Source organism: Siniperca chuatsi, linkage group LG3 (genome assembly GCF_020085105.1).
Source record: "Siniperca chuatsi isolate FFG_IHB_CAS linkage group LG3, ASM2008510v1, whole genome shotgun sequence".
NCBI lineage: Eukaryota > Metazoa > Chordata > Actinopteri > Centrarchiformes > Sinipercidae > Siniperca > Siniperca chuatsi.
This window is the reverse complement of record NC_058044.1, coordinates 16,634,552-16,650,790: the sequence shown is the minus strand read 5'-3', so window position 1 is coordinate 16,650,790 and position 16,239 is coordinate 16,634,552. Positions and strand designations below refer to the sequence as shown.

General features: G+C 42.1%; 1 protein-coding gene across 2 annotated transcripts in view; it reads left to right on the top strand.

Moving 5' to 3' along the window:
* The first annotated feature begins 438 nt into the window (after nt 1–438).
* Nucleotides 439–16,239, top strand: part of LOC122873220 (ankyrin-3-like) — a 77,530-nt gene continuing 61,729 nt past the window's right edge. Inside the window, exon 1 of one of the 2 annotated variants that reach the window (XM_044189642.1) lies at nt 439–1,283. In XM_044189642.1, coding sequence (XP_044045577.1) covers nt 1,152–1,283 — 132 coding nt within the window. In that variant the 5' untranslated portion in view covers nt 439–1,151. The remainder of the gene's footprint in view (nt 1,284–16,239) is intronic. The other variant, XM_044189638.1, reaches the window with a different exon arrangement.

Below are 16,239 nucleotides of genomic sequence, written 5' to 3'. Positions count from 1 at the left end.
CATGTCCAAAATCTAACCATTATAGTAGCAGAAGGCCCAAAGTAGTCATTGCTGATGGGGCCGGCCAACCACTAGGAAATTGCCTTTATGGACCTAAATTACAATAATGTCTCTAACAAAATGATTCCAGTGACAACCTCAATCTGAAGACTATGTCCAAACAGTGTAGGTTTTGTCTTTTTAACATGATTTCTTACACCTCCTTCTCCACTTCTCCCTCCTCTATCGGAGTTCTGCCTGGTTTTTAAATGTCACATTGTTATTGATTTTGCCCTGTCAACCTCCATTAAATTTGTAGGTCAGTGAGGACACACAGGCCAAGGTGGGGGCATAAGAATACTAAGAGAGGGATTACATTATGTAAGACCAACCCAATGTGTCTGGGCTACGATGATTTAATATTTGTGTAAGCAATCTTACTAGTTTTCATTGAATCATGGAGCATCATGACCACACTGGTATCTAACTTTCCCGTCTGAAGCTACGGCTGCTGCAGAAGCACCGAGGGGTGGGGGCAACAAAAAGCAAAACAGGAGCTCACTACTCCTTGTCGGTGCGTTCATGTACCATTTGTTGGGAATGGTCGTGTCACAAAATGTTTTGTTATAGGTCTGTTTTTTTTATTATAGGGATCAAGTGGAGCAGAGCTATTTTTCTCAGTGGTAGTAAAAGTGGTGTAGTAGGCTATGTTAAAAAAAACATAAAGAGTAAAAAAATAGGTATCGTAATCGTATCGTATTTCAGCGACTCGAGTGTCAGAAAATGACTGCGTTTCAAAATTGATCATCCTAATCAAGGTGTGTTAACAAAGTTTCCGACTGTCCATGAAGGCAGCATTGATCCTGCGGAGTTTCGGGGAAGCGCATCTGAAGCGCGTTCACATCTCCATACACATACACAAGCAGGCATACAGCAACACACAGAGAGCATCCCTGAACGGAGGGAGCGCTCGTTTTGGTTTGACAATCTGGAAGAATCACTGTATTATATTTTGTCACGCTTGATAACAGACTGTCTCTGACGCCGCAGAATGATCCCGGGCCCTGCAGAGCCTTCTGGATTCTGAGGCCCGCACAGAAATCCACCTTGCACCGGCAAAAGGGACCCTCACTGACCGCGTCGCCTCCAGCAGTAGTCAGCCTGAGACAAGAATGTCAAGTAGCCCTGAAGAAAGTCGCTCCAGGGGCGGCGGCTCCGACTGTGACTTGAAAATGGCCTCTTCGAGCAACACGTCCCCCGAGGGTGGACCTCCACCACCGCTGCACCAGAACCGAATACGGCAGGTGGGTGTCTGTCCGCAGCCTGCTCTCTGCATTGACTGGCCCAGTCAGCCGTGTAACGAGCACCGCTGCTGATGCTGTACGCTTTAGAAAGATCACTCAAAGGCGTTGCCGTGCTTTAAAGCACATCGGCGCTGGTGATCTGACAGATTGTCTCCGATGTTGCATTAAATTGTGTTCAAATTAGCTGCTAACAGAAGCAAGCTTTTCCTGCAGAGAAAATGCCGTCTGTTTTGATTTAAGAGTGAGGGGTATGTGATAATACCCAAACAGGCCAATTGTGCCTGTTTTTATGGTCGTCAAAATAAACACCACTAGACTTGCACTGCCTTCACTAGTTACTATTACAGGCGAGGAGGAGTGAGGAGTGTTTACCACTGCACATATACCACTGGAGATCTACTGTTTACATGGACCATATTATGCTTCACTGGTCAGAGGATGATCATCCTGATTGTGACTTCTGATGAGTTTACCCTTCTACCCCAAACATGACATATTGCAAGTAGTTTATCTAGTTCTGGTCTCTTGTGAATTTTAATAGGTGTCAAACACTGGTAGTTAGATTGCGCTCATTTTGTCTCAGACACACAAGCTCACATATTCACACACACTGTATATAAAGTCTGCTTGCTTATAAAGTCTGCTTGCTTGTGGTTCTCCTTCATCATAATGCATTGTTGGGTAAAGTGTGTGTGTGTGTGTGTGTGTGTGTGTGTGTGTGTGCACTATGTGATCTCAGGCCACTCTTGGGCTGGGCTGGTTTGCCAGTAAGTCTTTCTGTCCTTGTGTGGAATGAAATTTTGATATTACTATGCAGCTTCTTCCCCCTCTCCTACCCTCTCCAAATCTAAAAAACAACTCCACCAGATATATTTATTGCTAAGACCTAGCTGTTTTATAATGAATTGATACACTGCTGCGCATGAGCTTAATAGGAAAAATTAAATCCATACAGTCCATTCATTTAGAGTCAGTTTTCATAAATGTGTAAACTAGAAAATGAATGTTAGTGTTACCATCTAGATGTGATCATGTAATGTGTGTGTTTGTGTATTCAGAGAAAGTGAGTCAGGAGATGGTAGATGGCTGTTTCCTGTCTCAGTGCACTCTCTCAGGCTAATGTGATTTCAGTAATGGACTGTAGTGCTACATGTACACACACACACACACACACAGACGCACACTTGAGTCTCTTCTTTTAGGGTGGGGCCATTGAGCTCACATGCTTGGTTGCAATCGGGAGTTTTTGTGTCATCAGAACTGAAAAATCGACACTGCTCAAACTGGTGTTTGTGTGTTCACGATTACGTGAGCACACTGAGGGAATGCTGTGGGAATCTGAATAGTTATGTCCTTTTGTTGGTGTTTTCTTCATAACTTGTGCTCAACATGTGCATGTGTGTCTCTTTAGCTTGATGTTAAGTGTTTTTGGAGGCTAAACTGGTAAAAGAAGTCACACTTAAAGCTAATCTTTGCACACAATTTACATTTTTTTAGCTGGTGTCATTTACTGAGATCTATATCCACATGTATGCAGATCTTACAGTATCTACATACCAGTATATTACCTCAGCTCAACTTGAATAAGCACGTCTCCTCAGCTGTGATCTTGTCCTCAGCAGCAGCAGCTTTTGACTTGGAAGCATAGTTGTACGTTTACTTGAAGTCCTCCTATTCACCTCTCAAATTAAAGTTTGGGGTTTTTTTGGCTTTACTCTTCCTCCATGGAAACTTCTTTCGGCAGCTAAAATGGGATGTGTGCTGTTAACTATTAAGTGGTCACTTCACCCAGAGCACAAAAAACACAGTATTTTCCTTATACTCCTACACTCTCAAGAGGTTCATTTTTGTACTCCAAATGTACAAATTTCACTGATGTACCAGTAAATTTACTCTCCTTTACTGTTACAGTAAAGGCACATGAGAGTAAATGTGTTCCTTTTGATCCACCATAAAGGCACAATGTAGTTTTGGATAATTGAAGGTTCAGATTTGTGAAGGTATCACACTATCTGAGGCACCTGGGTGGTACAGGGGAATAATCACTGCAGAGATACATGTTTAGTCCCTAGCAGCAGTGCCTCCAACATGATTCCATTGAGTGGCAGTGGTGATGAATGATCATGTCCTTGTCGCGGCACCAGTAACTCCTACTGGTTGGTCTGTCTGTGGTTTTTCCTTTTGTCTACACCCTCCCACGGCCAAGAGTGGGACTTGGTGTTAGTAAGGACTATACTGCAAGTAGAATTGGACATTGGAAGATAAAAGTATAAAAATTATTTTGATTTTCAACATTGCCTTTTTGATTATACCATTGCTTAAAGCCCCAACACACCCACCAGGTTAAAGGTGGGTGGGGCTATGCTGGGAGTTATGTGAGGTCATCAAACTCAATGTACCGTTGTACACCATAAGAATGATAAAGGTGTAAGTTGTTCCTCCTTAATAGGTGAAACAGCAGAATGAGGAATATGCCAATCAAGCACAATCTGTACATGCCCACCCAGTCTAATCAGGCAATATAAGTGAAAACACCTATGTGGGTGAACTATGGGTGTGTAGGGCCTTTAAAGTTATATTAATTGTTTATTTTTGTTGTGGCTTTTTTGCCATTTTGAGGCAGAAGAACTCCACAACAAGCTGACTGACACAGCCCTGACATAATATTGGCTTATAAAGTAGTCATGGCTAACATGACATTGGTAAAGAAGGCTCACCAGCGCTTCTTCTTCCTGAGGACACTGAAGAAGAACCAGCTGTCCTCAGCTATCCTGGTGAACTTCTATCGCTGCACAGTAGCGAGCATCCTAACCAACTGTGTCACAGTCTGGTATGGGAACTGCTCTGCTGCAGAGCGCAAGGCACTGGAGCGGGTGGTGAAAACTGCCCAGCGCATCACAGGGACTCCACGTCCAGCCATTGAAGATATCCAGAGGAAACGCTGTCTGCGTCGAGCCCGCAGCATTCTTAAGGACTCCTCACACCCCGCACAGAGAATGTTTTCTCCCCTGTCTTCCGGCAGGCGCCTCAGGTGCCTCTGGACAAGGACCAGCAGACTTTTTTCCCAGAGCTATCTTCCTACTGAACTCTGCCCCCCACTGATTCCACTGATTCTACTGTCCCCTCATATACCTTAACTTTAAATGCTGCTATATTGTTGTTGCTGCTGCTATATTGTTTTTGCTACATGTACCACATGTTCATTTGCACTACAGGACTATTTATTTATACATATACTGCACCATTTGCCCTCCAGTACTATGTACTGAATCCTGTCCATAATTTGTACTACTTAATATTCATTGCACTACTGTTCTGCCCAGTCCAATTCATCCATTCATTATTGTACATATCCATCAGTATACTTCTGTTTATAGTAATGCCATCTGTATATAATGTCCATAGTACCACTTGTAAAACATTTTCATAATATTGCTCTATCTTGCATTAATGCACATATTTTATATCCTGCACTTGCTTATTGCACTTCTGGTTAGACCTAAACTGCATTTCATTGCCTTATACTTGTACATGTGTAGTGACAATAAAGTTGAATCTAATCTAATCTAACATGTTAGTAAACATTTGCCCATGTACAAATCCAGCAGACACGGAGCAACATTAGCATTAATTTATATTTGTGTTTCTGGCCACCTGACAAATATAAGTTTAATATTCACTCTCCTTTTAGCTATAGTTTGGGTTTCCTCCAGCTCCTGTGAAAAATATCTGTGTCGTTAGCTTGCTAGATGTTTGACTTTCTTCAACAGCTAGCTGCTACTTTGTCTGTCTGCAGTTTGGTGCTGGGAAGGCAGTGCACAGTGGTTTTATCAGAGCATTGTCTTTGCTGCTGTTGGAACTGGAGTTGGTGAAAGCAGTGAGACTGAAGTACATTTGCGTGCTCTAAAACCACAAAAATGAGCTAAGAGGCTAAAAAGCTTTAATGACCTGCAGAGTTGGGGGAGTCTCTGTGGGTTCATGACTGGGTGAATTACTTGGGTTAAGTAATTGTGCTTTTTACGATAATTTTAGCTGTTCCAAAAGGTAGAATTTAATCTACCTTCTCCTGAATGTGTCATTGCATCTAGTCCTGTAGATAGTTTTATTTGTTGAACACAACAGAAAATGTCTTTCCAGAAACAATAACCTGGTTTCTCAGGATAATCCACAGACCTTGCTGTAGATGGTTTTTAGTTTTTCCTACCTTCGACAGACAATACCTTTCAATGAAAACTGTTCATAGCAATGTCTCTGAATTACCCCGACTTAACAGGACATTATTTTTTAGGAAGACACATTGCTGTTTCGTTTTTTAAATGGCATTTTCAATGCTTTGAAAACCACAAACAAAATTCTATTCATCTTCTTTGTATAGTGATGGTACAGATGTATCACCATTGAATATCTCAAAATCTACTGTTAATAACTACTGTATATGTGTGGCTAGATGCCAATAGAGGTTAAGTGGAAAACTATGTTTTCTGTGATTCAGGTGAACTGATACTTTAAGCTGGTGGAGGTTCTGTGATAGAGAAAAGTGTGAGCAACATCTAATGGAATATAGCTAATAAAACGTAATGTTGAGACAGAACTCAATACAGAAATAACAGATCCACGTATGTGAGACAAAAAGAGAAAATGACACAAGGGACACAATGTGATGTGAGGCTCTTAACTTGCAGGTCTAAAAATACTGCCTGTCTCGTGTGATTGTCCTGGAGGAAAATAGCTTCATCCTAGCCAAGTGGCTGTGTGTCCATGTCTCTGTGTGTGAACCTGTGTCACTGGGCATTTACTCACTGCTCTGGGCTGGTGCTGAGCGATTGCTTCCCACAGTTTTGCTTTCTCCTCTGTCTGAACAATACAGAGACTGCGTCATAGTTTATCAACCCTCTGCCTGTGCTAGTCCACTTTCCTGTGGTTAAATAGTGGATACTTAAGAGCTCAGTTTGCAGAGATCAATTCAGGACTGGATTTTATGTCCACTGCAGTCGGATATTGATAATTGAAATCTTAGAACCTCCAGGCTTCAGTTGAGACATGCTGGCCTTTAGATATATGCTCTCATAGATACGTTTGATCCTGCAGAATATAAAAACATATAAGGAATTTGTTTATCTCCAAATACAAATGTCTGTATTTTAAATATTATATCTAGATTATGTCTAGATATAATATAATATATTTAAAATACAGACATTTGTGTTTAGGACTAGCCAACTTGGCTTATTTCTTACTCAGCTTTGTGGGAAAATCCCTTTTCAATAAACTTACTGTATCTTTCCCTTCCTTTTACCGCTCTTCCTGCACCACATTCCTTCCCCGCTTTCGTTTCAGCTCGCCATCCATCCTTCCTCCTCCAGAGCCTCACCTCCTCTCACTGCCTTAAAACGGGGGTTTGACTCTTTACCCTAGTTTTCTCCTTGTCTTCTTGGATGTCGCTCCTATTCATCTCTCACTTCTCTACAAAATACCTCTCTCCCTCCCTTCACCCTGTCTGCCCCACACTCCTCCCCACCACTGGTCCCTACACTAAGATCCTGATGTGCCAGGAGGTCAGATTTCACTGCAGCCTTTGACATTTTCATCTCTCTCCTTTCCCCCTCTCTGTCTGTGTCTCTTCTGCCTCTCGGTGTATGCCTGCCTATCTGTCTGTCTCTCTTTCTCCACTGGGAGTGGTATGATGGGATTCTGGAGGAAGGGAGTCCTAATGGAACCATGGCCTTCATTACATTACCTCTGAACAGCTACAGTCACACACACACACACACACACACACACACACTCACGTATAGCCATAGCTGTCTTCCAATGCATGTTGTCCAACGGGAATTGCCAATTGGGGTCTCTGTGGGTGCAGTTTTATAGGGTGTATGTAAATACACACACCCAAACACACTCAGCATTATTAGTTGTGTATTTACCAGAGCTGTTACAGCACTTGTCTGGTTATAAGTGCTTACACAGAGACCTGTGAATTACCTCAAGTCAACCACTCCAGTACCTCTACTGATGGTTACCAAAAGCCATTAAGAATTAATATTTGTTTCCTGTGAAATACCTGCATTGTTGTGTACTGTAGTTGGGCATGATTTAGAAGATATGTCTGTCCAGTACACTGTCCCACTCTCTATATACCATCAACATAATCAGAAATAATACAAATACCAAACATTCATTGGTTCCTGCTTCTCAAGTGTGAGGACTTGCTACTCATCTATATGTATTATTTTGGGGCTTTGGACAGACAAAACAGGCTATTGGAATACATCCCATTGGGCTCCAAAAAATGCTACTGGAAAAATGTCACTACTTTCTGACAATTTAATCAACAAAATAATCGGCAGATTAATTAAAAATCGTTAGCTCCAGCCTTAGCAGATTGCATGTTTTGTTTAGCCAACACTCCAAAACCCATATACATATGGGTATAAGATATACAATTTCCAATCAAGCACATGCCCACAAGATGGAACCATAGAATGTTTGATATAACGATAACGATATATATGATTAGTTGATTATCAAAAGTGGGGCTTTTTTGCCAAATGACTAATCAAATAATTGACTAATCATTTCAGCTTTTGTTTTTTTTTTATTTATTGTTTATATGTTTTGTCTATAAAATGTTTGACAATTGTGAAAAATGTCTCAGTTTCCCAGAGCTCAAGGTGATGCCTTGTTTTGTTCGATCAACAGTCCAAACCCTAGAGATATTCACTTTACAATGATATAAAACAGAGAGAAGCAGCAAGTCCTCACATTTAAGGAGCTGAAACCAGCAAATTCTTGGCATTTCTGCTTGAAAAGTAAAACAGAAGATTATGTGATTATCAGATTAGTTTATCAATTTCGACTCATCGTTTAATCGACTAATTGTTTTAGCTCTGATCTTCTTTCTGTTGTTCAGAACCATATCAACTGCAGCGTATAAAGTTGACCTGAAAAATTGACACACGAATATTCATATCCCACTTGGTTAAATTCACCTCAGAGAGTGACCATATTTGGCATGATACTCAGGCCTCCAAATACCAAGGAACCAGCTCTGATGTAATATACAAGCAACGGTCATATGATGGTTATCTATGGGTTTCGTATTAGTTTCCATACTGTGTAATGGTGATAGGGTGGTGACAAAAGCATTGGTATTTCTGTCCCGGATCATCCACAATGTCAGCATGTCTGTATTTGGGTGCAAACGGCATCCTGACACTCTGTATCCTGGACTGTCCTTCTTGGTCGTCATGGTACCTCATAACTAGTTAGGGTGGCCTAGTTATATCTGACACCATCTCCCACTGGCCCATTTTACCCTGATAGATGTTTGAAGGGCAGAGATAGCATCACAAGATGAGTCATAGTTCGTCATCATCGTGCTTCTCTTGTTTAGATGAAAGGCTGTTCATCAAAAGTGATAAAGAAAACTTTGTTGTAAGGAGAGACAGTGAGAGTACATAATGCATAGAGATGACTGCATTAACTGGCCACAGCTGCAGGATATAAGGAAATAAGCTAGACTAGTGAAATGCATCCTCAAGCAGGGAAGGGTATAGAAGGATTTTGTCTTAAGTTGCATCCTTTGCCAGTCATGCTCTATAGAGGGCAGGTGTTTTTTGGACTGGGGGCAGTGGGAGTTATTTAGATGTCAATTATTAATTATGGCCTTAGAACTTCCCGTCAGAGGGAGAAAGAGGAGGGCGTGGTTGGTGATCAATGGACTTCTGAGAAGCTCAGCTGAAACACCTTCATGTAAATGCGTTTGCTCTCTCTCGTCAGCTCTTTCTTAACCTTCCTCCTCTCCTCATCTCTCCACTGCTTGCCATTGTGTTTGAGTTGATTAAGTGAAGTGTTTTCTCACAGGAAAACACATCAAAGCTTTTCGCTGTGTTGTTGAGAATAGCATGTCTCATAGCGTAGACAGAGACAAACAGACACAAACACACGCACATGCCGGCAAAGCACCGGTTTTGCCACAAGCTGAGGAAGATGGTGTGACGCAAATTCTCCTGCAGTCGGTAAATCAGAAGAGTGCAGTTTACCTTGTAAAACCACCTTAATGCCTGTTTTATGCCCATACTCTTATTATATCTAAATCTGGGATTTGTGTTACTTTTATTGTGTACCACTTAGGTCTAACAATTAAAATGCTTTCTGTGCACTGACTCAAAATCTTATGTTTGGTTTTAGCCTTAAACAGAACTGAAAAGTGTGACTGCTAATTCAATGTTTGTCTGTTTTATTTAGTCTGAATCATTTTCTCTGTCTTCTCACAGTGTTATTTTATGTATGTCTGTCTGACTAATTGTCTGCCTAGGTATTTCTCTCTCTCTGTGCGTCTGACAACATCATTCGTGTTGCCACGAATTTTAGGTCACACGCTTCATTATTCATTATACATTCGACTTGGAGGTGAAATCAGTTTCTGCCTCAATGCTCTTTGTCATCTGACGCTGCATGAGATCAGCCATCAGATGGAAATAGTTCTGCCAACATTTTAGCAATGCTAGCAATGCATTTTAGCAATGCTAGCACATGAAATGTGAGTCAATTTACTTATGTTCACAGTATGCGCTCAATGTGCACAAGTCAGTTTGGGGTCTTTTGGCAAAAAAATCTGTAACTCCTACATCTTTTTACTTGTTCTTACAATCCTAGTTTAGCTATAGAATAACTTCTTCTTTTCCTTTCGGCTCTTCCCTTTCAGGGGTCGCCACAGCGAATCATGTCATCAATCATCATGCCTCCATCTAACCCTGTCCTCTGCATCCTCTTCACTCAAACCAATTAACTTCATGTCCTCTCTCACTACATCCATAAATCTCCTCTTTGGTCTTCCTCTAGACCTCCTGCCTGGCAGCTCCAACCTCAGCATCCTTCTACCAATATATTCACAGTCTCTCCTCTGAACATGTCCAAACCACCTCAATCTGGCCTCTCTGACTTTATCTCCGAAACATCTAACATGAGCTGTCCCTCTGATGTACTCATTCCTGATCCTGTCCATCCTCGTCACTCCCAAAGAGAACCTCAACATCTTAAGCTCTGCTACCTCCAGCTCTGCCTCTTATCTTTTCTTCAGTGCCACTGTCTCTAAGCTGTACAACATTGCTGGTCTCACCACCGTCTTGAACACCTTTCCTTTAATTCTTGCTGATACTCTTTTATCACACAACACACCTGACACTTTTCTCCACCCGTTCCAACCTGCTTGCACTCGCCTCTTCACCTCTTTTCCACAGTCTCAATTGCTCTGAACCGTTGACCCTAAGTACTTAAAGTCCTGCACCTTCTTCACCTCTGCTCCCTGTAACCTCACGGTTCCACCTGGGTCCCTCTCATTGACACACATGTATTCTGTCTTACTGCGGCTAAGCTTCATTCCTCTGTTTTCCAGAGCAGAACTCCATCTCTCTAGATTTTTCTCCACCTGCTCCCTGCTCTCACTACAAATCACAATGTCATCCGCAAACATCATAGTCCATGGAGATTCCTGTCTAACCTCATCTGTCAGCCTGTCCATCACCAGAGCAAACAAGAAGGGGCTCAGAGCCGATCCTTGATGCAGACCCACCTCCACCTTGAACTCCTCTGTCACACCTACAGCACACCTCACCACGGTCTTACAGCTCTCATACATATCCTGCACCACTCTAACATACTTCTCTGCCACTCCAGACTTCCTCATACAATACCACAGCTCCTCTCTCGGCACCCTGTCATACGCTTTCTCTAAATCTACGAAGACACAATGCAACTCCCTATGACCTTCTCTGTACTTCTCCATCAGCATCCTCAAAGCAAATACTGCATCTCTTTCTAGGCATGAAACCATATTGCTGTTCACAAATGCTCACCTCTGCCCTTAGCCTAGCTTCCACTACTCTTTCCCACAACTTCATTGTATGGCGCATCAGCTTATTCCTCTGTAGTTGCCACAGCTCTGCACATCTCCCTTGTTCTTAAAAATTGGCACCAGTACACTTCTCCTCCATTCCTCGGGCATCCTCTCACTCTCCAAGATCTTGTTAAACAAACTAGTCAGAAACTCTACTGCCACCTCTCCTAGACACTTCCATACCTCCACAGGTATGTCATCAGGACCAACTGCCTTTCCACTCTTCATCCTCTTCAACGTCCTCCTCACTTCACTCTTGCTAATCTTTGCTACTTCCTGCTCCACACCAGTCACCTCTTCTACTCTTCGTTCCCTTTCATTTTCCTCATTCATCAACTCTTCAAAGTACTCCTTCCATCTTCCCATCACACTCTTGGCACCTGTCAATACATTTCCAACCCTATCTTTAATCACCCCAACCTGCTGCACATCCTTCCCATCTCTATCTCTTTGTCTGGCCAACTACATTCTTCCTTTTTCAACTTCCACCACTTCGTCCTCTGCTCTTCCTTTGTCTTCTTCATTTTCCTCACCACCAGAGACATTTTACACACTACCATCCTGTGTTGTCTGGCTACACTCTCCCCTACCACTACTTTACAGTCACTGGTCTCTTTCAGATTACAACGTCTACACAAGATGTAGTCCACCTGAGTGCTTCTACCTCCGCTCTTACATGTCACCCTATGTTCTTGCCTCTTCTGGAAGAAAGTGTTCACTACAGCCATTTCCATCCTCTTTGCAAAGTCTACCACCATCTGTCCTTCTGCGTTCCTGTCCTGAAGAGCAAACCTGCCCATCACATTTTCATCACCTCTGTTCCCTTCACCTACATGCCCATTGAAATCTGCACCAATCACCACTCTCTCACCTCTGGGGATGCTCTGCATCACTTCATCTAACTCACTCCAGAATTTCTCCTTCTCTTCTAACTCACATCCTACCTGTGGGGCATAACCACTCACAACATTGAACATCACCCCTTCAATTTCCAGCTTCAGACTCATCAACCTGTCTGATACTCTTTTCACCTCTAGAACATTCCTCACAAACTCCTCTTTCAGGATAACTCCTACTCTGTTTCTCTTCCTATCTGACCCATGGTAGAACAACTTGAACCCTGCTCCTAAGCTTCTAGCCTTGCTACCTTTCCAGCTGGTCTCCTGGACACACAGTATGTCCACCTTCCTTCTCTGCATTATGTCGATCAACTCTCTAGCCTTCCCTGTCATAGTCCCAACATTCAAAGTCCCTACTGTCAGTCCTACATTCTTAGCTTTCCTCTTCTCTCTCTGCCTACGAACACACCTTCCTCCTCTCCTTCTTCGTCTTTGACCAACGGTAGTCCAATTTCCACCGGTACCCTGTAGGTCAACAGCACCGGTGGCGGTCGTTGTTAACCCAGGCCCCGACCGATCCGGTATGGAAGTCATTTTCACGATTCGTATTTTTAATTTGGCATGTGTTTTACGTCGGATGCCCTTCCTGACACAACCCTCTGCATTTATCCAGACTTGGGACTGGCACAAGAAGACACTGGCTTGTGCCCCCTTGTGGTTGCATTAGCTATAGAATAACTGATTTAGCCAATTAATGTCTCAGTTGGTAGCTAAGTACTTTGTGTTGTACTGTTCTGAAGTCATAGCCTGCATGCACATCTACTAGACTCTATGGCCTGAAAAACCACCCCCATTATCCAGTACATTACAGGCTTCTTCACACACTTCCTACAATCTCAACAAAGTCCATAACACCATGATACCAGGGTAGTGAAATTACTTAGCATTGATAGCATCTGCAGTGGGATGGTATGGTGGTTTATTTTCCAGTGGACTCCAGGCCTCTCTCTCATCTTGTTAATAGGAACAGCAAACTGACGTCATGTGTTCCCGAGGGACTTGGACAGGACTTGAAAGACGAAAAAAGGGAAAGCCGTAAATTAGTATGACGGCCATTTTCAAGGCAGTGGGTATCACACCAACCCTCCTGTATCATAGAAAAGCAATGGATATTGGTTATGGTTACAGGCATTGCATTTTACTGTTAGCTTTTAGTTATAACACCTCATAAACCTGGCGTCAGTTGTGGGAAGTGAATAATGAATTTACAGACATAATCAGTTGCTTACTCTGCATTTCTTCAAGAGGCCTCATAGTTTGCTTTGAAAAAAGCATGTTAAAGGCTGTGGCCTAATGTTGCAAAAAGCAAAAGCTGCTGTTTGCTGTCTGCCTGTAGGGCTGCTGCTTGTTTGTCTGTGGAAGTGGGGAGGGCTGTTTATATGGTAACAACACTGAAGGACGAATTGCTCAAGACATGTTACTAGTAAATCAGCTAAGTCACAAATCAGATATATCCATTTGTGTGTGTGCATGTATCAGTGTGTGGACATGGTACTGCTTCAATTACAACAGGGTGTGGTGTTCTTGACTTTCTCCCTCCAGCCGTCTCTCTCTCTGGGCGTATCATGTGACTGTATCAAGGTTATGTGTCCCATCTACAGTGCATCTCTCTTTTCCCTCTCTACTCATTTCAGCCCCCACCCTTACCCCCACCCATGTCTCAGTGCCATTACTCTATCACTGTATTTGGGTGTGGTCCGATCTGGATTTTTAACTGTCTGCTTCATCTACTTGCTATTAAATCGGTGTCTTTGTGATTTGGTTTTGTGAGAAACAGAGAGCGAAAGAGAGAGAGAGAGAGAGAGAGAGAGAGAGAGAGTATGTGTGTGTGTGTGTTACTTTATGGCGCTGACCTTTCTTAAGCAGTAAAAGAGGCCACAAAATGACTTGACATTTAAATCATATCAGTGAGCTAATCCATTACTGTCTCTGCTCTGTATTTTGTTCATTCTGTTATGTGTTTACATAAGGCAGACAGAATTTATGGACTAGCAATTTTGCCATTACCAGTATTTACACTGGCCCACCTATAGCACTATTTATGTTTTAAGTGCAAATCTTTTTTTTAACAAATGAAAGCATTTGTTCTTATTGATTATGTTGTTTGTAGAGCTTGTTGGTGGATTTATGAAGCCCACAGTTTTGTCGCACACGTCTTTCCTGTCATGAAGCTTTTGAAAACCTTGTGAACTTTCTGTTTACAAGACTGTGTAATCTTTTAAACTACCATTTAAGCACAGACTCACCACTTACTGTATATTAAAAACCTCCTCAACAGGAAACTATGTTTATTTGAACATCAGGCAGGCAGGAATCAGGCAGGTAGTAAAGCTGCAGTGTTGATTTTCTAATGTTACAGTCATGTGACGTGGGGTTCAGCTGCAGTTTAGAATCAATATCCTGAAGGGAAAGGGGGGAGCATTGCATGCGTGTGTGTGTGTGTGTGTGTGTGTGTGTGTGTGTGTGAAAGTTGTCATTGTTTATTTTGTCTTCTCTACAGGTGTTTTCTTGGCTTGCATCTAGTGGCCCTTAGACGAACTCAGTCAGTAATGCACTTGTGTTGATAGCAATGGAACATTTATTAAAGCATGGAAAGCAGTTGGGTATCTTTGGTTTCGCCTTCCAGTCCACTCTTTAAAAAAATCTGTATCTGCCTCTTGTCCAGTGGTCGTTAGTGAAGTACAAGGGATGAAGGCCATATGCTGTATCACTGCACATGGAGACATTTCAGTCGCTTGCACAATTACCAGGTTAACATAAGCCTACTGCATCACTTAAACCAAACATGTAAGGACTAATGAAATGAAATCATTTCTCAAGTGCGGAGCAGTTGGGAGAGGGTCAAAAATTGTGGTCATGAAGCTTCTAGAAGTCTAAATGAGTCATCTTAAACAGAAAGATTCTCCCTCCATTAAATCTAATTTGCATTATATGCTACCAGACACTCATCACTGGCAGAACTCCACTAGTCAGCACTGTAGCGCCATTAGCAGGCAGACAAATCATGAACAACAACAACAGCAGCAACATCCAAAACAACCATAGTAATAACAGCAAAAACAATTAGAAAAAGATACTGGCTCCCAGGAGCAGAGAGATGAGTTAAAGAAACAAATCAGTGGTTTTGTATGTTTTAGCTCATTTACTACAAATTATGTACTTTACATTATAGCTAACTATGTTCCAAAGCATATGATTGAATCGATTAATGCCTTTTTCCTACTTCCCAGGCAGCCACTGGTTCATTTTAGTTCATGTTAGTATGATATGAAAATAAACTTGCAGAAACAAGCAAGTTGCACATAGGTAATCCATCACACTGAACATTTATTTATTTATTTATTATCAAAGTTACATTTCCTTTTGCTTGGTAATGGAGTTGAGAGCGAGCACGGAATACAGAAGTATTGCATTCTCAATATTTGTTGTTGGAAAAACACAGAAGACACATGATAAACATGAACATTGTGAAACTTTCGTTAATTTGGTTGTTTCTCACATTAAAATGGCCGCAAGCAACTCTTTGCATATCCATACATGTAAATGTGTGCGCCCGATGAAGTATGTACATCACGCTCCAAACCTGCACACACACATCCACTCACAATTTGAAGCACATGAACAGGCGCGTGCAGGGATACGTGTGCTGGTCTCTGCGTTTCCCATATCTGTCTATCAAGGAGTCCTAATGGGCCATATAAAAAGCCTTGGATCTATAAAATCAAAAGCAGACCATTAACCCCTCCCCATGCATGAGATCCACTAAACCAATAGATCTAGCTCACATCAGCTCTCTTTGGAGCCCCCCCCCCTTCAATGTAATCTGACTCCTAAATGGACACTCATTCACACACACACACACACACACACACACACACACACACTAATTTAGTTCATAATGTCTTCTCCTAATCCTCATTATCTTGCATGAGTAATGGAAGGGATCAATAGAGATCACTGATCAGCCTTTGCTGATGCATACACTGAAAAAGTAGTAGAATAGTCTTAATAAAGACATACTGTGCACACACACACACACACAACTGTAACAATATTACAGTAAGAACACTGTTTCAGGTTCAGTTAACGTGCTGATCAATAAGCTTATAGATTTTGTCTGTTAAATCTGAAACTCAAGAAGTTTGGCAATACAGTAGTT